This window comes from Hemicordylus capensis, chromosome 3 (assembly GCF_027244095.1).
Source record: "Hemicordylus capensis ecotype Gifberg chromosome 3, rHemCap1.1.pri, whole genome shotgun sequence".
NCBI lineage: Eukaryota > Metazoa > Chordata > Lepidosauria > Squamata > Cordylidae > Hemicordylus > Hemicordylus capensis.
Genome location: NC_069659.1, coordinates 8,882,804 through 8,903,711, shown reverse-complemented (window position 1 = coordinate 8,903,711; position 20,908 = coordinate 8,882,804). Strand labels below are relative to the sequence as shown.

Genomic DNA, 20,908 nt, shown 5'->3' with positions numbered 1-20,908 from the left:
GAACTTTTTGTTGAAAAGTGGTATATAAATCTTTGTTGTATTCGTATTTGTAGAGGGAGGGAGGCAGGCAGGCAGGCAGGCAGAGGCTAACAGCTTTGGTGACAGGAGCCGCCCAAAAATCTGGCTGCGGGCTGCTAGTGTTCTTCTCCTAAGGAAACCAAACCCAGGCTGTGCTGCCCGGAAACTTCTCATCACTCAGGAAGGCAAAGAGCATGTAACCAGTCCAACTGAGTTCAGTGGGAGAAAGTTAAATGAGGGTATAATCCCCCCACCCCCGAAATCAATGGGACTGCAAAGTTATGTCTTAATACTGGTGCATAGTCAGAAGCCTTGTAGAGGTGGTGGGAGCATCTGTGATTTCCATACTTACAGTGACATTTCAGATCACTTCTGTTTCCTCATTTTTAGGGTAAAGGCTTAGAAGAAACATACTGGTTAGTCGGGAAAAACGGATTCAGCAAGCCACTGCCACAGCCTCCTGAAATGAAGCCAGGGTAAGTATGACTGAGCAAGATTATTATGATTTCCTTAAAAGGGGAGTGGAGAGAAGTGGCCTAATAATAAAATGTTTCTGCAAAACCAAAATTCAAATTTGGGTCCCCCACATGCCATTGGACTACAACTCCCATCATTCACCGCCACAATGGTCCAAGGACATCTGGCGTTCCAGGTTGGAGACGCCTTGATTGACTGTGATTCTCTCTGCACACCAATTATGTTATCAGGTGTGCAATAAGGCCTACTCTTTCAGCTTGATTTGGGATTTATCCTGGGATACCCAGATTAATTTTTGGATGCCCACTGGATCCAATTATTTTGATCCAGTGGGATCAAAAAAGATTAATTTTTTGAGGATCAGTTCCTCATCTTTGGTCAGAAGGGGCTTTTGTGCCGCTGAAGTTGTAAATCTGTCTCTGGGCTATACCACACCAGGTTGCTGATGAGGGCTCAGTTAACGGAAAACTAACTCCTCAACAAATTCCCTTCGCCTAGAAATCTGGAGTGTCAGGGGAAATGGTTCTGAGCTAGACTCCATCCTGACATGCGAATTTTCTAAGTTCAGTGAATTTGTTGCACAGAGGAGCACCCCAGCATGTGAGCCTCGGCCTGCAGTCTGAAATGGTATAGTCCTGATTCAGGCTTACCATGCTAGTTTTCTATGCAAAGAAATATGTATTGGGGGGCTGGGGCAACATGTTGGCATGTGAGTCTACATGTGAAACTGCTCCATGCTGAGTCTGAGCATTGGTTCTTCCAGGTCAATGTTATCTACACTGTCTGGCAGCAGCGCTAGGAATTCAGATAGGGGTCTTTCCCGGCCCTGTCTGGAGATAATACCTGGAGGTTTATGGAGTGGAGCTGTGGCTCACTGGAAGAGCTCCCGCTTTGCATACAGAAGGCCCCAGGTTCAGACTCTGGTCTTTGCAGGTGCAACTGGGGAAGACCTCTGCCTTGGAGAGCTGCTGCCAGTCAGTGCAGACAATAGTGAGCTAGATAGATGAAGGGTCTGAATCAGTAAGAACATAAGAACAGCCCTGCTGGATCAGGCCCAAGGAAGCCCATCTAGTCCAGCATCCTGTTTCGCACAGTGGCCCACCAGATGCCGCTGGAAGCCACAGGCAGGAGTTGAGGGCATGCCCTCTCTCCTGCTGTTACTCCCCTGCAATTGGTACTCAGAGGAATCTTGCCTTTGAGGCTGGAGGTGGCCCACAGCCCTCCAACTAGTAGCAGCTGATAGACCTCTCCTCCATGAAGTCATCCAAACCCCTCTTAAAGCCATCCAGATTGTTGGCTGTCACCATATCCTGTGGCAGAGAATTCCACAAGTTGATTATGCATTGCGTGAAAAAGTACCTCCATTTCCTGGTCCTAAATTTCCTGGCAATCAATTTCATGGGATGACCCCTGGTTCTAGTGTTATATTAGAGGGAGAAGAATTCCTCTCCCTCCACTTTCTCCACACCATGCATGATTTTATAGACCTCAGTCATGTCTCCCCACAGTAGTCTTTTTTCTAAACTAAAAAGCCCCAGGTGTTATAGCCTTGTCTCATAAGAAAGGTGCTCTAGGCCCTTGATCATCTTGGTTTCCATCTTCTGCACCTTTTCTAGTTCTACAATGTCCTTTTATTTATTGTTTGTTTGTTTGTTTATTAAAACATTTTTATACTGCCCCAAACTTACATCTCTGGGTGGTTTACAACAGAATAAAAACAAAGTAAAACATTCATTAAGACAAAAATGGGGCGGGGAGGGGGGTGGGGAGACACACATTACAACAATTTAAAAAATTTAAAATAATATTTTAAAACAGCATTAAAACCATTAAAACAACAATTAAAAGCCTGGGTGAAGAAATGTGTTTTTAAAGACTTTTAAAAAGCTGTCAGAGATGGGGAGACTCTTATTTCACCAGGAAGCGCATTCCAAAGCTTTGGGGCAGCAGCGGAGAAGGCCCGTCCCTGAGTAGCCACCAGACGAGCCGGTGGCAAATGCAGACGGACCTCTTCCGATGATCTCAGCGGGCGGTGGGGTTCATGATGAAGAAGTTCTCTTAAATACGCAGGGCCCAAGCTATTTAGGGCTTTATAGGTTATAACCAACACCTTGTATTTTGGCCGGAAACATATCGACATCCAATGTAGCTCCTTCAGTACAGGAGTTATATGGTCTCTCCGAGATGACCCAGACACCAACCTGGCTGCCGCATTCTGGACCAGCTGTAGTTTCCGGACTACGTACAAGGGCAGCCCCACATAGAGCGCATTACAGTAATCCAGTCTAGAGGTTACTTGCAGATGTACCACTGTTTTGAGGTCATTCACCTCAAGAAACGGACGCAGCTGGCGTATCAGCCAAAGCTGATAGAAGGCACTTCTGGCCACCGCCTCAACCTGGGACACCAGGGAGAGGCTCGGATCCAGAAGCACCCCTAGACTGCGTACCTGTTCCTTCTGGGGAAGTGTGACCCCATCCAGAACAGGCAGATCAAAATCATTTCTCGAGTTCCGACCCCGCACAATGAGTACCTCCGTCTTAGCCAGATTCAGTCTTAGTTTGTTATCCCTCATCCAGCCCATCACCGACTGCAGGCAGGCATTTAGGGAGGTTATGCCCTCTCCTGATGATGCTGACATGGAGAAATAGCTGTGGGTGTCATCAGCATACTGGTAGCACCCTGCACCAAATCTCCTGATGATCTCTTCAAGCGGTTTCATGTAGATATTAAACAACACTGGAGACAATATGGAGCCCTTGGGAACACCATACAAAAGTTCCAGATTTTGAAGAACAGCAGTCTCCAAGGGACACCATATGGAACCTGCCCAAGAGGTAGGAGTGAAACCACAGCAAAGCAGTGCCCCCAACTCCCAACCCCTTCAGACGCTCCAGAAGGATACTATGGTCGATAGTATCGAAAGCCGCCGAGAGGTCCAGAAGGACCAACAGAGTCACACTTCCTCTGTCAATTGCCAATTGGAGATCATCCATCAGGTTGACCAAGGCAGTCTCCACCCCATAGCCAGCCTGGAAGCCAGTTTGAAATGGGTCAAGATAATCAGTTTCATACAAGACTGTCTGGAGCTGTGAGGCCACCACCCTCTCAATTACCTTGCCCAGCCACGGAAGGTTGGAGAAAGGCCTGTAGTTGTTCAAGTCCGAGGGATCCAGGGTAGGCTTCTTCAGAAGTGGTCTAATAATTGCCTCCCTAAGACAAGGAGGCATCCTACCTTCCCTCAGAGATGCATTTATAATCTCTACCAGGCCTTCTACAACAACCCCCCTGCCAGATAATATAAGTCATGTCGGACAAGGGTCAAGTGAACAGGTGGTAGGCTGCACCATTCCAATCAGCTTGCCCACATCCTCAGGAGTCACAAACTGGAACTAATCCAACCTAATCACACAAGAAGAGTTGCTGGACACCTCCACATCAGACACTGAGGTAATTGTGGAGACGGAGTCTAAGTCGGCCCGAATACAAGAGATTTTCCCCACAAAGAATTCATTAAACACATCACAGCGGGTAATCGATGGTTCCAGATTCTGATTCAAGGGAGGAGGGGCACTCACTAGCCCCCTCACAACCCTGAATAATTCCACCAGACGTGAATTTGCGGATGCAATACGGGCAGAAAAGACTCGCTTCTTTGCCACACGTATCGCCTGAGCATAGGTCTTCAAATGAACTCTATGTTGCAATCTGTCGGATTCAAGCCGAGTCTTTCTCCACTTGCGCTCCAGTCGTCTACCTCGCCGCTTCAGCCCCTGTAGTTCTTCTGTATATCAAGGGGCCAATTCTGAAGCGGGTCGGAGAAGACACTTAGGAGCAATCATGTTTACTGCCCCAGTGAGTTTGCTGTTCCAATTCTACACCAGGGCATCAACAGGATCATCAGCAGAGCCAACACTAAATCCCTCCAAGGCTTGGAGGATCCAATAACCTTAGATCCTATTGGATCCAATAACCTTCTCGGGCGGATCATCCTAATAGGTCCCTCGTCCCTGTGAAGGTGGGAAGCGATTGTGAGTCCAACCTTAACCAGATGGTGGTCTGTCCATGATAATGGGAAATCACAGGATTCCCCACCCACGGAACACCACCCTGATCAAAGTGAAAGACCAAATCAAGCATGTGACCAGCAATGTGCATCAGCCCCGAGACCACTTGGGATAGGCCCATAGTCATCATGGCTGCTATGAACTCCCGAGCCGCCCTGGACAAATTGGTCCCTAAATGAACATTGAAGTCCCCCAGCACCACAAGCCTGGGGGACTCCAACACCAAGTCCGAGACCAAGTCCGTCAGCTCAGTTAGGGACTCTGTTGAGCAGCGGGGCAGTCAGAACACCAACAGAAGTCCCAGTCTATCCCTGGTCCCCAGACTTAAGTACACACATTCAATATGGTCCGACACTCTAACAGGGATCCTGGTAAGGGAAAGGTTATTCTTATAGACCGCAGCCACTCCACCTCCCCGCCCATGGTCCCTCACCCGCTCCTCAACAGAGAAGCCTGGAGGAAGAAGCCGGGACCACACTGGGCCCCCAGCCTCCCCCAACCAAGTCTCTGTAATACATACCAGGTCGGCACCTTCATCCAGAATCAAATCATGGATGGTTTCTGATTTGTTCTGGACCAACCTGGCATTACAGAGGAGCAAGGTGAGGTTCCAAGGATTATCAGCACTGCTCCCCAAGGTCAAAGAGCTGGCAGGACAGCCGGAAGGGGAAACAGCTATTAGATTTCCAAGTCCCCTTCCCCTGTAACAGCCCGCTGACCTGCCAACATTACTTCTTCCGTTCCCCACCACAACCGGAATGGCCGCCCCACAGTCAGTGGACACGCCCCCTGTCTCCCCATCTCCCGTTAAGCCCAGACACATTCTAAAAATGTCTCACCCAGGACAAATTAAAACAGAAGCTTCACTATTAAATGAAGCTTCGCTTTTTTAGATGTGGTGACCAAAATTGTATGCAGTACTCCAGGTGTGGCCGCACCATAGTTTTGTATAAGGGCATTATAATATTAGCAGTTTTATTTTCAGTCCCCTTCCTAATGATCCCTAGCATGGAATTGGCCTTTTTGACAGCTGCCGCACATTGAGTCGACACTTTCAACGAGCTGTCAACCACGACCCCAAGGCTGCTCCATACATGACCTGCCCTATGCAAAGTGCCATGCACTACCACTGAGCTAAAACCCTTCTCCAAACGTTATAAAGTGGCTGAATCCAGACACAGGCTTCCTGCCTCAAAGAGAATTAGGTCAGGGAGTGATACAGAAAGATGAGGTTCAAAGAAGAGTATGTTAGGGGGTGTGGAGGCAGAAAAGATGGATATAAATAACAAAGACGGAGCAGTTGGGTCTGAGGTTGGAGTTGGAGTTTGAAAGATTAGTCCTAGATCTGGAAATCTTGATGACAACCAGTTTAGCAGGTTGATGACAAATGGGTTTGCTGGTCCTCTCATGGCTGTGCAAATTTCCCCCGGCATGTGGAAATGCCCCTGGAGACACTGCCTGTATTTGACCTCGCATATCTGCAGTGGAAAAACTCCAAGAAAATCCCACAAAAAGGTCCCTTATGTCCTTAATTTCGAGAGCGATGCTGAGATATTCCAGATCTTTGTGTCTGGTTGAAGAGCACGCCACAGAAACCAAGAAGGAACTGCTTTCTCGGGCTAATTTTATGGGGACTTTTATGTACCGAGGAAGGTTCTTAGAGGAGATGTTTAGACTACAGGAATGGATAATGCTGTGGGAAAGTGTGATTTCCAAAGGCTAAGCCTATTTCCACCCTGTTCCCACTAAGAGGCAATTCAGATTTTATAGGGGCTGCATTGGAGCATTTTCTGCTGGCAATGTCTGGGCACAGGAACCATCTCTATATATAATTCTCTAAGGCATACCTGTGGTTAATCCTGTGCGTGGCAGCTCTTGCGAGAGTTCACGAGCAGAAGCAGGTAAGGGGGAGGAGCCTGTGAGAGCAGAAGTACTGTGGTGATTTGGCAATGGGGATTCCATATGCAGATAGGGAGGAGGAGCCTGTGATGGTTAAGGTCAGTTGGAATGCAACTGTTACTGGTTGGAAGATGATTGTAGAAGAGAAGAATCTATCTATCTATCTATCTATCTATCTATCTATCTATCTATCATAAAAGAATAGTGGGCAGGGGTCTGCGAAGAGAGGGATCATGAGGGAGGAAAGAGACTCTTCAGGAGAAAGAGGCTGCCGCTGTGAATTTGATGAGGAAAGAAGATGAACAAGATCTGTTAACTCAGGAAGGGGGTGAGAGAGAGAGAATATATAAGAAGGGAGGGGAAGAAAGACAGAGGGGGAAAGTGAGTGGAGGAGAGAGAGAGAGAGAAAAAGAAGGGAGTGGAAGAGAGAAAGAAGGAAGGATGAGGGACGGGCTCAAGTCTGTCAGTGGCCTGAGGGGAATGAGTGGCCATGGCGGTGGCAGCAGTGAGGAAGGGCCCAGTCAACCGCTGCTGCTGCTCCTGTGAGGAGGAGCAGGAGTGGGGCTCAGGTGAGGATGCAGAGGTCTCTCGGAATAGGGTGCAGTAGCTTGACCAATAGGTGGCAGCAGCACTGCAGCCATGACCAAGACAGGTGAGGGAGATAGAAGCAATGGGATGAAGGAGCAGGAGCAGGAGTGCAGCTCAGGTGAGGGTGGGGAGGTCTCTGGGGATAGGGGGCTGCATCTTGGCCAATAGGCGGCAGCAATGCTACAGCCACGACCAAGAGGGGTGAGGGGGATGGAAGCAGCAGGATGGAGGAGGAGGAGCAGGAGTGCAGCTCAGGTGAGGGTGGGGAGATCTCTGAGGTGAGGGGGGTTTTGGCAGGGGGTGAGGGGAGTAATCAAGTACTAGCACACAGATGATGTGCGCAGGTTAAGCTAGTTAATGTTTAATCTACCTATGGGCCCAGTGATGTGATTTGCTATTCAGCTGGTGCCCAGCCCATGTGGGGCAGCATCACTCCTTGACTGCAATCCAAAGTGCAGTCAGAGGCAGGTTTTCTACCTCGGGGAGAGACAAGCTATGGATGCAGCTTAGAACATAAGAACAGCCCTGCTGGATCAGGCCCAAGGACGCCCATCTAGTCCAGCATCCCATTTCACACACTGGCCCACCCGATGCCTCTGAGAAGCCCACAGGCAGGGGGTGAGGGCATGCCCTCTCTCCTGCTGTTGCTCCCCTGCAACTGGTATTTGCAGAGGAATATTTGTAGGTTTCTCACCTTGCTTGTTGTCCTAGGTGAGCAACCTTTGATTCTTGTGTAACTCAGAGGTTATCAAATTGTGGTCCCCAGGCTACAGCTCCCTTCATCTCCAACAGTAATTCAGGCAAGGCCTGAAGCGAGCTATTCATGCAAGGAAGCCCTCCAATGTCACCGAACCGAAACAGTTTTGTATGGGGAAATGGGCCAAGATTCCTCCAAGCCAATGTGAGAGACTGATCACCAGTTTCAGGAAATGTTCAGTTGCAGTTACTGCTGCTCAAGCAGGTGCCCCCAGTTCCTGAATGCAGGGCCCACATAGGTTTTCACGCAAGGATGTTTGTTGTTGACTCTTTCTGTTGGGTGAATATTCAAAATACACCCTTTTTGCCTGAGTTACTTATTCAGTGAGGTTGCCTTTCTCTCTTCTCAGGGAGGTCATTCACACAATCAAAAACTGTGTTCTACCCGGGCTTGGGAGCTCTGTGTGCTCCCAATTTTTGTTTGTTTGGAAGTAGGGTTGGAGGAAAACCTGGGTAGAAGTGAATGTGTGGAAGCAAGGTCAGAGGAAAACCTGGGTAGCTTTTCCTCCTACCTTGCTTCAACACCATCTCTTCTGCCCAGGTTTTCCTCTTACCTTGCACACACAGCTCTCAAACCCAAGTAGAACACAGTTTTTGATTGTGTGAATGACCTCAGGGTTTAGCTTGGGATCTAACCATGTTTTGAATCAGAATTGTGCCAACATACAGACCATCTGGGGATGGAGGCAGGTCACAAACCTTTTCTCAGCACTGTACAACATTTGGGATTTTCCATGTAAAAAATGGTAACCAAATGGAGTCAGGTTTATACAATTAGGCATGGTGTAGGAGAAGTGGCAGGAGAGAATTTTCCCTCCCCCTCCCTAATACATGAACTTGGAGAGCTGCTTAGCTCCAACTATGACCTTCACGTGGACTTCACATAGCAGAGGCACATTCCTTAGGGGGCAGGAGGGCCTCGTATAACACCCCACCCACCCAATATAAAGAGCTGCTTGTTCAATTAAGAATAAAATGTTTCCAGCCTGAGAAGATGAAATTTCTGAGCAGGAGCTTCAGAAGAGACAAAATAAAGCATTTTGAGAGGCAAGGGGGGCTCCAGAGTGGTGTATGTTTGTGTGTGTGTAAGTGTAAGGGAAGCAAGCATCTCCAGAAATGTAGTTGCTCCCCCAGCTACCTCCCATTTTCTTTTTCAGAAATGTAACATTCATTCATTGATTCATTCATTTTTATTCATTTCATTCATTTATTAGATTTCTATACTGCCTTTCTAAAAATGGCTCAGGGCGGTTTACACAGAGAAATAATAAATAAATAAGATGGCTCCCTGTCCCCAAAGGGCCCACAATCTAAAAAAATAAACATAAGATAGACACCAGCAACAGTCACTGGAGAGATGCTGTGCTGGGGTTGGAGAGGGCCAGTTACTCTCCCCCGCTAAATAAAAGAGAACCACCACATTAAAAGGTGCCTCTTTGTCAAGTTAGGCAATGATGGGTCCTTGGTTTGATCTTGCCATGCCCTGCTCATCGGCTTCTATGATTGCCTTTCTTTTTTTACAGGCAGCATTGGCAGGACATGGTGGCCCGAGAAATCAAAGCTGCACTGAGAGACACAAAGAAGAAGGTTGCCAGCAAGCACAAATGACCTGAAAGCTTCAACTGGAGAAGACAAATTGGAAGGGAAACAAGCAACAACGATGACAGAGCAAAGAAGTCACCCTGGAGAGCTGCTGCCAGTCAGAGGAGGCAATACTGAGCTAGATGGACCAATGGTCTGACTCAGTAGAAGGCAGTTTCCTACATCCCCCTCCTACCCCTTTGTATCACAGGTTATCTGCACATCACCGCTGGCAACAGGCTAAGGAGGATCAGGTAGAGAGGAAGAGTGTCAGACTCTGGGTTGGAAGGCTGCTCCTCTAAGGCCTCCAGACAGAGAGGCAGAGTCCAAATGGGGCATTGAAGACCTCGGTCTGCCTCCAACTGCTGGTGGAGCAACTTGTCCCATGGTGCTGTCCGTGGTGCTACTTCACCTCTTCCTTGCCTCACCTCCTTCTGGTCTTGAGGGCTCTTGTCCACAGGAGGGGATGGGAGGCACGAGAGGATGTCCCTCCAAATTCTTTCCCCATCGAAAACTAGCACGTGAGAGGAAAAGGTTTCTAACCTAAATGAGCAGTTCCCAACCTTTTCCTTTATGCAGACCACTACAGCGTCATCAAAAGCCACCGTAATCAAGCCATTTAAAACAGTGCCTGTGGCTCATGGGAGTCAGACATATATCAAGGGGTAGTAAAAACAGCTATTTCTAATAATTGATTATGTTTTATCCAGGTTTCCCGACCTATGGTCCTACAGATGTTGCTGAACTACAACTCCTATCATTCCCAGGTACAATTCATTGTGGCTGGGGGTGATGGGAGCTGTAGTTCAGCAACATCTGGAGCGCCACCAGCTGGGAACCCTTACGTTATATTACACAAGGATATTTGTGAAGTGAATAACACTGTGAATAATAATTTAACATCGACTATGATACATAAGAGGAGCCACCTAATGGCGCAGCAGGGAAATGACTTGACTAGCAAGCCAGAGGTTGCCAGTTCGAATCCCCGCTGGTATGTTTCCCAGACTATGGGGAGCACCTATATCGGGCAGCAGCAATATAGGAAGATGCTGAAAGGCATCATCTCCTACTGCACAGGAGGAGGAGGCAATGGTAACCCCTCCTGTATTCTACCAAAGAAAACCACAGGGCTCTGTAGGCGCCAGGAGTCAACACCGACTCAACGGCACATTTTACCTTTACTTTTCTGATACATAAGAGGTACACTGGATTCTATTATTATTGCCTTATCTAATTTGCTCCATGGCCCACCTACAGTACCCTCGTGGACCACTGGTGGTCTGCAGGCTACAAGTTGGGAACCCTTGACCTAGAATTCATCTAGGCTAGAATGTTCCTAGTAGTCGTTGCAATGGCAGTAGATTCTCCCTAGAATTCTTGCAGTTCTGTATGTGGAAAGGCATTTTTGGTACAGAGGAATATTGCATCCTATGAATCCCTTCCTTGGTTATGAAGTGATACAGGCCAGACACCAGTGGTCCCTCTAAAGCGTGTGCACACACTCCTACATTTTTTGAAATCCACTCAATTAATTTTAGACCCCAATTGGGTTGAATCAGAAAGAACCTACTCTGAATACACATGTGCACACACTGCCTTGATACCACCACCCAGAACAAAACTCATATTGCACACAGATGGGAGAAAAAAAATAGAACACTGCCAGACACCCCACTGAAAACTAGGCCTGGTTCTATTTCCTGAAGATGCAGAGGGAAAGCCAGGATTGTGCAGTGACCTTAGCTCTGCACTGTCTTCCCAGCCCAGGGGACACGCCACAGTGCTATGGTGATAGGGTGGCTGTGTGGACTTAGGGGGGGAGAGAGCTGCGGCCCTTTTTTCTCTTGAGGGGAGGCATGATAGAGGTCTATAGAATTGTGCATGGTGTGGAGAGAGAGAAATGTTTGTCCCTCTCTCACAACACTATAACCAGGGGTCATCCCATGAAACTGATTGCCAAGAAATTGAGGACCAACAAAAGGAAGTACCTTTTCACATAATGCATAATTAACCCATGGAATTCTAAGATGTAGTGACAGCCACCAGCCTGGATGGCTTTAAGAAGGGTGAGACCCATTCACTGGCAGTCTCCTCAGACATAAGCAGAGAGGCTTCTGGGAGCCTGCAGAAAAAGCACTACTCGCAACACGGGTCAGACCCTCGGTCCATCTAGCTCAGTATTGTCTACCCAGACTGGCAGCGGCTTCTCCAAGGTTGCAGGCAGGAGTCTCTCCCAGCCCTGTCTTGGAGATGCTGCCAGGGAGGGAACTTGGAACCTTCTGCTCTTCCCAGAGCGGCCCCATCCCCTAACTGGAATATCTTACAATGCTCACATGTGGTCTCCCATACAAATGCAACCAGGGCAGACCTTGCTTAGCAAAGGGGACAGTTCATGCTTCCTACCACCAGACCAGCTCTCCTAGGGGCCTATTGACCCATTGACCCACCCACCTACCCACCTATTGACGCATTGACCCACCCACCTATTGACCCACCCACCCACCTATTGACCCATTGACCCACCCACCTACCTATTGACCCATTGACCCACCCACCCATTGACCCACCCACCCACCCATTGCCCCATTGACCCACTCACCCACCCATTGCCCCATTGACCTACTCACCCACCCATTGACCCACCCACCCACCTACTGACCCATTGACCCACCCACCTATTGACCCATTGACCCACCCACCCACCTATTGACCCATTGACCCACCCACCCACCTATTGACCCATTGATGCACCCACCCACCCACCCACCTATTGACCCATTGACCCACCCACCCACCTACTGAACATCCAGCAGGGATGTTCTTATGTTCTAGAGAGAGAGAGAGTACCCAGACCGGCAGCTGCCAAAGCCCTGTCCTTCTTGGGGCTAGAGGAATACAGGGCTATGCTTCAGCTTCTGAGGAAGGACAATCAAAGAAATGGAGCAGGAGAATTACCTCCCCACCCGCAATGTTTAGTTGCAGGGTTGTCTTCAGACAGTACATGAACCAGCTGGAGTGGCTGGAACCATCTGGAGATAGATGTTCATGGTGATTTTGGACACGCTCTCCACCCCTAGAGATGGAGACAGTCATGAGACCCAATAACCTGCTTCTTTGGAATCCAAATGATGGTATATTGTCATTATTTGTATCTCACCAGCACTGTCTAGGGTGCTTTGTAGAGGAAGGTGAGTTTTAAAAAGGAAAGGACAGCTCCCTTCCCTGGAGAACTTATGAAATCAGCAATAGAGCAGGGCTTCACAAACATGGGTCCACGGATGATGATGGCCGAATCTCCCATCATCGTCCCTAGCCACAATGGCCTCTGGATGATGAGAGCTGTAGTCCAGCATCATCTGAAGGCCCATGTTTGAGAAGTCCTGGCATAGAGAATTGTATTTATGTAGAATTGCAGGTGCGGACCTGTTGAAGATGAATCTATTTTGTGTATGTCTGTATGCTAATAAAGCAACGTACTGTGATGGTTTGCATTTTTGGACATTATTGGACCCCCTTTTGCTTGTCTGTTGCATTGCTTGCAAGAGGTGCACGACATCAGCCTCAGAGGAGAAACCCTAAGGTCACAAATTCTCCAGTAAAGGGATATGGAGAGAGTTCTGTCAAAGGCCCACATCCCAGGAATCCAGCTTGGTCATCGGAACGTACTGTGGACCTGGCCGCAGAAAGGAAGCCAGATTTGCCAGGCAACTCCTGGGGTGGGGGTGGGGGGATACCAGGCAGATTGCCTTTCCTCAATGACATTCCTCTTTTCCATGGAAATGAGGACATATCTGGGGAAATGAGGACATAGGTTAGCCCTGTTTTAAGCAAGGTCAGCTCTCTTCCCAAATTCATCCAACGCTTAATCTTTATACTGGTGTAAATAAACCAAATATGCTAAAGACACCATCAGTACAGTGACTCTCCTTCCCAAGGAAGCAAGAATCCAAGGCATGCTGCAAGCCCCTGGAACTTCTCACCACTTGGGGAAGTGTAGGAACCTGAGGCAGAGCCATAGAAATATACCGGGTCAGAGCATTGGTCCATCTAGCTCAGTATTGTCCACACAGGCCGGCAGCAGCTTCTCTGAGGTTGCTTGCAGGAGTCTTTCTCACCCCTATCTTGGAGATGCTGCCCAGGAGGGAACTTGGGAACTTCTGCATGCAAGCAGGCAGGTGTTGTTCCCAGAGCAGCCCCATCCCCTAAGGGGAATATCTTAACAGTGCTCACACATGTAGTCTCCCATTCAAATGCAAACCAGGGCAGAACCTGCTTAGCAAAGGGGACAATTCATGCTTGCTGCCACAGGACCAGCTCTCCTCACCATCGCTGCAGTCAACAGAAACAAGAATAGGGTTGGAAGTAGTGGCGTCTCTTGCCACTAGGGGGCAGTCAAGAAGTGTTTATTAGGAGCCCATGGGTCAGTTGCACTATTCGTAAAGCTCACATCTGCAGTTTCCCAAGTGGTTGAAATTAGCACAGCTGCCAAATATATTTATTTTAGATTCCCTCCTCCCCGTGACGGCTGGACTTTCTCATCCCTGCGACCAGGCTTTTCACTCACTTCTCCTGCTGAGTAACACAGACTGATCTCTTATTAATATGCTGTTTAGGAATTCTTCGCATTTCTCTGGGATGAGACATTCCTTTCCAAGTTGCCCAACATCTGGTACCCATGGAAGGAAAACTCCATACTAAGTTTGGGAGACTTGCAGACATCCTGCCAGAGTGTAATGATGATCCCCTGGGATCACATCATTGGCTCGCTTCTAAGGGGCCCAGATCTATTGAAGTCAAGGCAGAAGAATCTGCCACATTCTCGCAGTGATTTGTTTTCTGCACGTTTACATAACTGCATTGGTTTTAAGCAATTAATCAATCATTTACATATTCACTTTCATGTAGTCTTTTGTTGGGGTGTGTGTCGATTTTAACAGATTCTTTGCTGAATTTATTTGTATTCATTTATGCTTCATAGTTATTGCGAGGGCTGAAACCCAATTAAAAATGCATCATCTTTTTAAATTTAATTTTTAATTTATTTGATTTCTACATTTATATCCCACTCTTCCTCTGAGGAGCCTAGAGTTGATGTGAATACCTGGCTCGACTTGGGTCCGCTTTTAGCCAATCAAACAGACTCAAGGGAATCATTATATCCCACTCTTCCTCTGAGGAGCCTAGAGTGGTGTACATGGTTATGTTCATGCTCACAATAACCCAGTGAGGTCGGTTAGGCTGAGTGATAAGTGACTAGCTCAGAGTCACCCAGAGAATTTCATGGCTGAATTGGGATTTGAACTCAGGTCTCAAGTGACACACAGCTCACCCAAGTGCAGAAATGCACTTGGCCCCCTCTGTGCTCCCCCCCCCACCGCCCCCAGTGGCTGTTGCTGGTGTCTCCTTGGTGTTTAAATTATGAGCTTACTTTGGACAGAGAACCATCTTCCGGCCCTCTTGTGGTTTGGGAATCACCCCTGCTAACTGGGCAAAGAGGGACCATTTAGAGTGGTGACTCTCTTCTATTTAGCAGGGGTGGGGGCGGGAAGCATCTGTCCCTAGTCAACCCAGCATAGAGACCTCTCCAGTGGCTGCTGCTGGCGTCTCCCTTGTCTTTCTTTTTAGATTGGGAGCCCATTGGGGACAGGGAACAAACTTCTCATTTCTTTGCCATATAAACCACTTTGAGAACTTACGTACAAACCTAGGAAGCTGCCATATACTAAGTCCATCTAGCTCAGTATTGTCTTCACAGACTGGCAGCGGCTTCTCCAAGGTTGCAGGCAGGAATCTCTCTCAGCCCTATCTTGGAGATGCCAGAGAAGTTACTTGGAACCTTCTGATGCTCTTCCCAGAGTGGCCCCATTCCCTAAGGGGAAGATCTTACAGTGCTAACACTTCTAGTCTCCCATTCATATGCAACCAGGGCAGACCCTAGGGATGTGCACAGAACTGGCTGGCCCGGTTGGGTTTGAGTCTGGACCGGACTCGAACCTGACCAGACCAGTTCAGTCCAGCACCCCATCGAACCCCCCCCCCAGGTTTTCTTTTAAAAATGACCACCATGCATGGGCCATGCCAGGCCTCAGAGAGGCCATTTGCGCATGCGCAGCAGCCAACAAAATGGCCACCGCGCCAAAATATGTAGGTCCAAACGGGCTGAAAAAGCAGCCAAATGGGGCGAGGCGGTGATGACCAAGGCCAGTGGGGGGAGGGGAAGCCTTCGTGGACCCCGCCCCATGGCCTAGAGGAAGCCCTCCGAAGGGGCTCAAGGTAAAAAAAATCCGTGAACCCCCCCAAACAGTTGGGGGGGGTGCGTTCGGCTCAAGGCCAGACCAAACAGGGGGTGGTTCGCTCCGACCTTGAGCCTTTGAACTGAACCGGCTTCATGTCGAACCTTCAAAAGTCGAGCCAGTTCTGCACATCCCTAGCGGACCCTTCTTAGCTCAGGGGACAAGTCATGCTTGCTACCACAAGACCAGCTCTCCTCCCAACTTCTTTGCTGAGCAGCAGTATTTACCCGAATAGAAGACGACTCTGAATTTAAGATGATCCCCTTGAAAAATACAGGTTAGATAGGTTATGTTATTTGCCCAGAAGGAAGCAGACCTGAATTTGGGGGAAACCTAGCCTTGGATTCAGGTAAATGCAGGAAATATTCGTAGCACTACTCCTGACAATAATGATAGCCCCGGTTGCCATGATGGACAGGGTTACAGGGGCGATTGCAGGCTTCAAAGGGTGGCCATCAGGGTTGGGGAAGAACAGGCGGTACCCAGTGGGGGTGGGATTTTCAGAAGTGCTGGTTGTGCAGCCACCTGTTCTGTTGTGCAGTGCAGTGTTACAACTCTGTAATACTGTGCATCACATCAGCCACCAACAATAATTAGTTTAACCAATTGATCAACAAAACATTGCAACCCTCCTTATATTCATTGAGCTAGGAGGAACATAGGAAGCTGCTGTCGACCGAGTCAGACCCTTGGTCCATCTAGCTCAATATTGTCTACCCAGACTGGCAGCAGCTCTCCAAGGTTCTAGGCTCAGGGGGTTTTCCCAGCCTTACCTAGAGATGCTGCCAGGGAGTGAACCTGGAACCTTCTGCATGCCAGCGAATGCTCTACCATTGAGCTATGGCCCCGCCCCCTAAGTCAGGGGTGGGCAACCTTGACACGCCAGCTGTTGTTGAACTACAACTCCTATCATCCCCAGCCACAATTCATTGGGCATTGTAGTTCAACAGCAATTGGAGAGCCAAAATTGCCTACTCCCTCCCTAAGGGCAATAGCTTACAGCGCTCACCTGTAGTCACCCATCCAAATGCAAACTAGGATAGACCCTGCTTAGTAAAGGGGACAATTCATGCTCACCACCACAAGACCAGCTCTTCTCCCCTAGAACCCAGGAGCCTCTGGTTCAAACTTCAGCTGAACACAACCTAATTGATACATTATAATTGGACATTTAATAATGTCAAGTAGGGATGTTCACGGAACCGGTAGGGGCCGGTTTGAAGGTGGGCGGGGATAACTTAAGGGTAGTGAAGGGGGCACTTCCCCCCTCCCGCCACATTTTCCCCACCGGCGCTCATTTAAAAACCAGTCCGGTGGGACAGCAGCGTACCTCCCTGCTGCCCCGTCCGCTCCTCAGACCAGAAGTGACAGGAAGTAGCACATGCGCACATGCACGTTAGCACATGTGCACGAGCAAGTGTTATCTGCAGGTGCACACGCCTGATGTGAGCATGTGCACACACTACTTTCAGTCACTTTTGCTCCCAGACCGATTTTTAAGCGAGTGATGGGTGGGGGGATGTTTCTGTGTGTGGGGGGGGGGGTAAGTGTACCCTCTCCCACCCTTAAAGTTATCCCCCCCACCGCCTTCGAACTGCCCAGTGTTCAAACCTGTTGGGAAGCCTGTAAAAGGGCCTCCGAACAGGTTCATGCACATCCCTAAATGTCAAGAAAACACAATTGCTAAAAAAAATCTTGTAAATTTGAACAAGCCAAATAGAGACCCATACGAATATGCCCTACCCAGAGAGGGTATCAGTTATAAAGTACTTCCAGTGAATCTTCAAAGAGGAAATTCTTCATAAAATGCCATGTCAGATCCCCAAAATGTAAAATGCAGTCCTCAGAAAAAATGACATGTTTCGAGATCCTGAAAATAGCAGGATGAAACACTGTGAGTAGATGAAGATACATACAGCAAACAGTGCTGGATGTAGACAGTTGATGTATGCCACTGAGGAAGACGTATTGTCGAAATGCGTCTGGCATTCTAAATATTCACATGGAAGTTTTTCACACGGGGCTTTTAAAGCCCTTTAACTCACATCTTCTCCGGAATTGAGTGGGTGCGTTCACGTATCAGCAAGATTTACCCCAAAGTCCCTGTGAGTTATCGGGGAGAAGTTAAGAACATAAGAACAGCCCTGCTGGAACAGGCCCAAGGAAGCCCATCTAGTCCAGCATCCCGTTTTGCACAGTGGCCCACCAGATGCTGCTGGAAGCCACAGGCAGGAGTTGAGGAATTGCCCTCTCGCCTGCTGTTACTTCCCTGCAACTGGTACTCAGAGGAATCCTTCCTTTGAGGCTGGAGGTGGCCCACAGCCCTCCGACTAGTAGCCATTGATAGACCTCTCCTCCATGAAGTCATCCAAACCCCTCTTAAAGCCATCCAGCTGGTTGGCTGCCACCATATCCTGTGGCAGAGCGTTCCACAAGTGGATCACGCGTTGTGTGAAAAAGTACTTCCATTTGTTGGTCCTAGACCTCCTGGCAATCAATTTCATGGAGTGACCCCTGGTTCTAGTGTTGTGTGAGAAGGAAAAGAATCTCTCTCTCTCCACTTTCTCCACACCATGCATGATTTTATAGACCTCTATCATGTCTCCCTGCAGTCATCTTTTTTCTAAACTAAAAAGCCCCAGGTGTTGTAGTCTTGCCTCGTATGGAAGGTGCTCTAGGCCCCTGATCATCTTGGTTGCCCTCTTCTGCACCTTTTCCACTTCTACAATGTCCTTTTTTAGATGTGGTGACCAGAATTGTACGCAGTACTCCAAGTGTGGTCGCACCATAGTTTTGTATAAGGGCATTATAATATTAGCTGTTTTATTTTCAAACCCTTCCCAATGATCCCTAGCATGGAATTGGCCTTTTTCACAGCTGCCGCACATTGCGTCTACACTTTCAACGAACTGTCCACCACGACCCCAAGATCCCTCTCCTGGTTAGCCACCAACAGCTGAGATCCCATCAGCGTATACTTGAAGTTGGGGTTTTTCGTCCCAATGTGCATCACCTTACACTTGCTAACACTGAACCGCATTTGTCATTTTGTCGCCCACTCCCCCAGTCTGGAGAGATCCTTTTGAAGCTCCTCACAATCCGTTTTGGATTTCACTACCCGGAAGAGTTTGGTATCATCTGCAAATTTGGCCACCTGGCTGCTTACCCCTGCTTCTAGATCATTTATGCATAAATTAAAAAGCACCAGTCCCAGTACAGATCCCTGGGGGACCCCACTTCTTACTTCCCTCCACTGTGAAAACTCTCCATTTATACCTACCCTCTGTTTTCTGTCTTTCAACCAGTTAGCAATCCACACATGGATTAACCAGTTAGCAATCCACACATGTTCACACACACAATTCGGGTTTTTCACTGTGTGTAAGAGTGCAGCCTGATTTATATCCAGAGTAAAAAAAATCCACTATTGGTATCAGTTTTTTGGGACAACAAGTTCTCAGTAAAGCCTCCTAGTAAACTGGGGGTAAAGCCTGCTGTGTGTAAATGTCCATGGAACATAGGAACCTAGGGAGCTGCCATATACTGAGTCAGACTATTGGTCCATCCAGCTCAGTATTGTCTTCACAGACTGGCAGCAGCTCCTCCAAGGTTGCAGGCAGGAATCTCTCTCAGCCCTCTCTTGGAGATGCTGCCAGGGAAGGAACTTGGAACCTTCTGCTCTTCCCAGAGCAGCTCCATCTCCTGAGGGGAAGATCTGTCAGTGCTCACACATCAAGTCTACCATTCATATGCACCCAGGGTGGACCCTGCTTAGCTAAGATTCATCTATGATCCTATTTGGCACTCCACTTGGAAAGGCTACTCATTCCATTTGAAGAATTAGATTTTATAACTAGTGGAGCAGCAACAGGACATTTGTTATTTTATGCATCCCCATGGAGATTTTTTGATTCCATTTCACACTCCATTTGTAAAAGACATTCATTTTATCTGAGGACTGCATTTTACATTTTGGGGATCTGACTTGGCATTTTATGAAGAATTTCCTCTTTGAAGATTCACTCGAAGAACTTTAACTGATACCCTCTCTGGGTAGGACATATTCATAAGGGGCTCTGCTTGACTTATTCAGGTTTACAAGAATTTTAATATCCAGTTTTGTTATCTTGCCATTATTAAATGTTCAGTTTATAACTTATCTATTAAGTTGTGTTAGGCATTTTAATAATGGTTTAGGGTTCTTTGTTTGGTCTGATTGTTCTTGGTAGAACTCTGTAGCAGCTGGTGTTGTGTTCAAGCTTCAGCTCAGCCATAAGCCGATGAAGTGAACTTTGGTCAGCTGTTCACATTCACCATCCATAGCTGCTGCTCCCCACAGTTTGAATAACTCGCTGGCGCAGTGGGGAAATGACTTGCCTAGCGAGCCAGAGGTTGCTGGTTCGAATCCCCGCTGGTATGTTTCCCAGACTATGGGGAACACCTATATCGGGCAACAGCGAGATAGGAAGATGCTGAAAGGCATCATCTCATACTGCTCGGCGGGAGATGACAATGGTCAACCCCTCCTGTATTCTACCAAAGACAACCACAGGGCTCTGTGGGCGCCAGGAGTCGACACCCACTAGACGGTACACTTTACCTTTACCTTAAAAGGGTGTTCTAAAGATGGCTGAGCCAATATCTGAGCAGCCTGTGACCCGCCAAACCAAACACAGATCACCAGCCAGATCCTGTGGTCCCCTGGAAGGTCTGTCCTTCTGCAGGAGCCAATCCACCCATTTCACTAGTGCTGGTGTTCCCAACCTTGGCTCCCCAGCTGTTGTTGGACTACAAACCCCATCATCTCCATATACAATGGTCATTGGCCACTGTAGCTGGGGATGATGGGAGTTTTGATCCAAAACCAGCTGGGGAGTCGAGGTCGGGAACACTTGCATTAGAAGTCAAAGATCTACATGCGCACACACCCCACACATGCGCATGCGTGTGCACGCGCGCACACACACAAGTGTGCAAAGGTAGCTAACAGATTCACCGACTGAAATAAACATGGCGATGTCATAGAGGGCCCAGGAGGGCCTTTTTCAGACGGCCAGACAGGGGGGCAAAGCTGACGCGCGAACCGTTAGCACTGGAGCAGGAAACATCTGTGCTAAGAAAATAACGAAAAGGGAGAGCAAATGTTGTTAGAGACCTTATAAGAGATTTGGACAGGAAGACCAAACACGCTGGTACCAAGCCAGGAGTACGGTCTGGAGTGGGCCA

General features: G+C 48.3%; 1 protein-coding gene across 1 annotated transcript in view; it reads left to right on the top strand.

Annotated features, from left to right (window-relative positions):
- The window catches only part of LOC128349594 (retinal guanylyl cyclase 2-like), a 74,965-nt gene extending 65,552 nt beyond the window's left edge, over positions 1-9,413 (top strand). Inside the window, exons 17-18 of the mRNA XM_053306159.1 lie at positions 409-494; positions 9,329-9,413. Coding sequence (XP_053162134.1) covers positions 409-494; positions 9,329-9,413 — 171 coding nt within the window. The remainder of the gene's footprint in view (positions 1-408; positions 495-9,328) is intronic.
- The last annotated feature ends 11,495 nt before the right edge of the window (positions 9,414-20,908 follow it).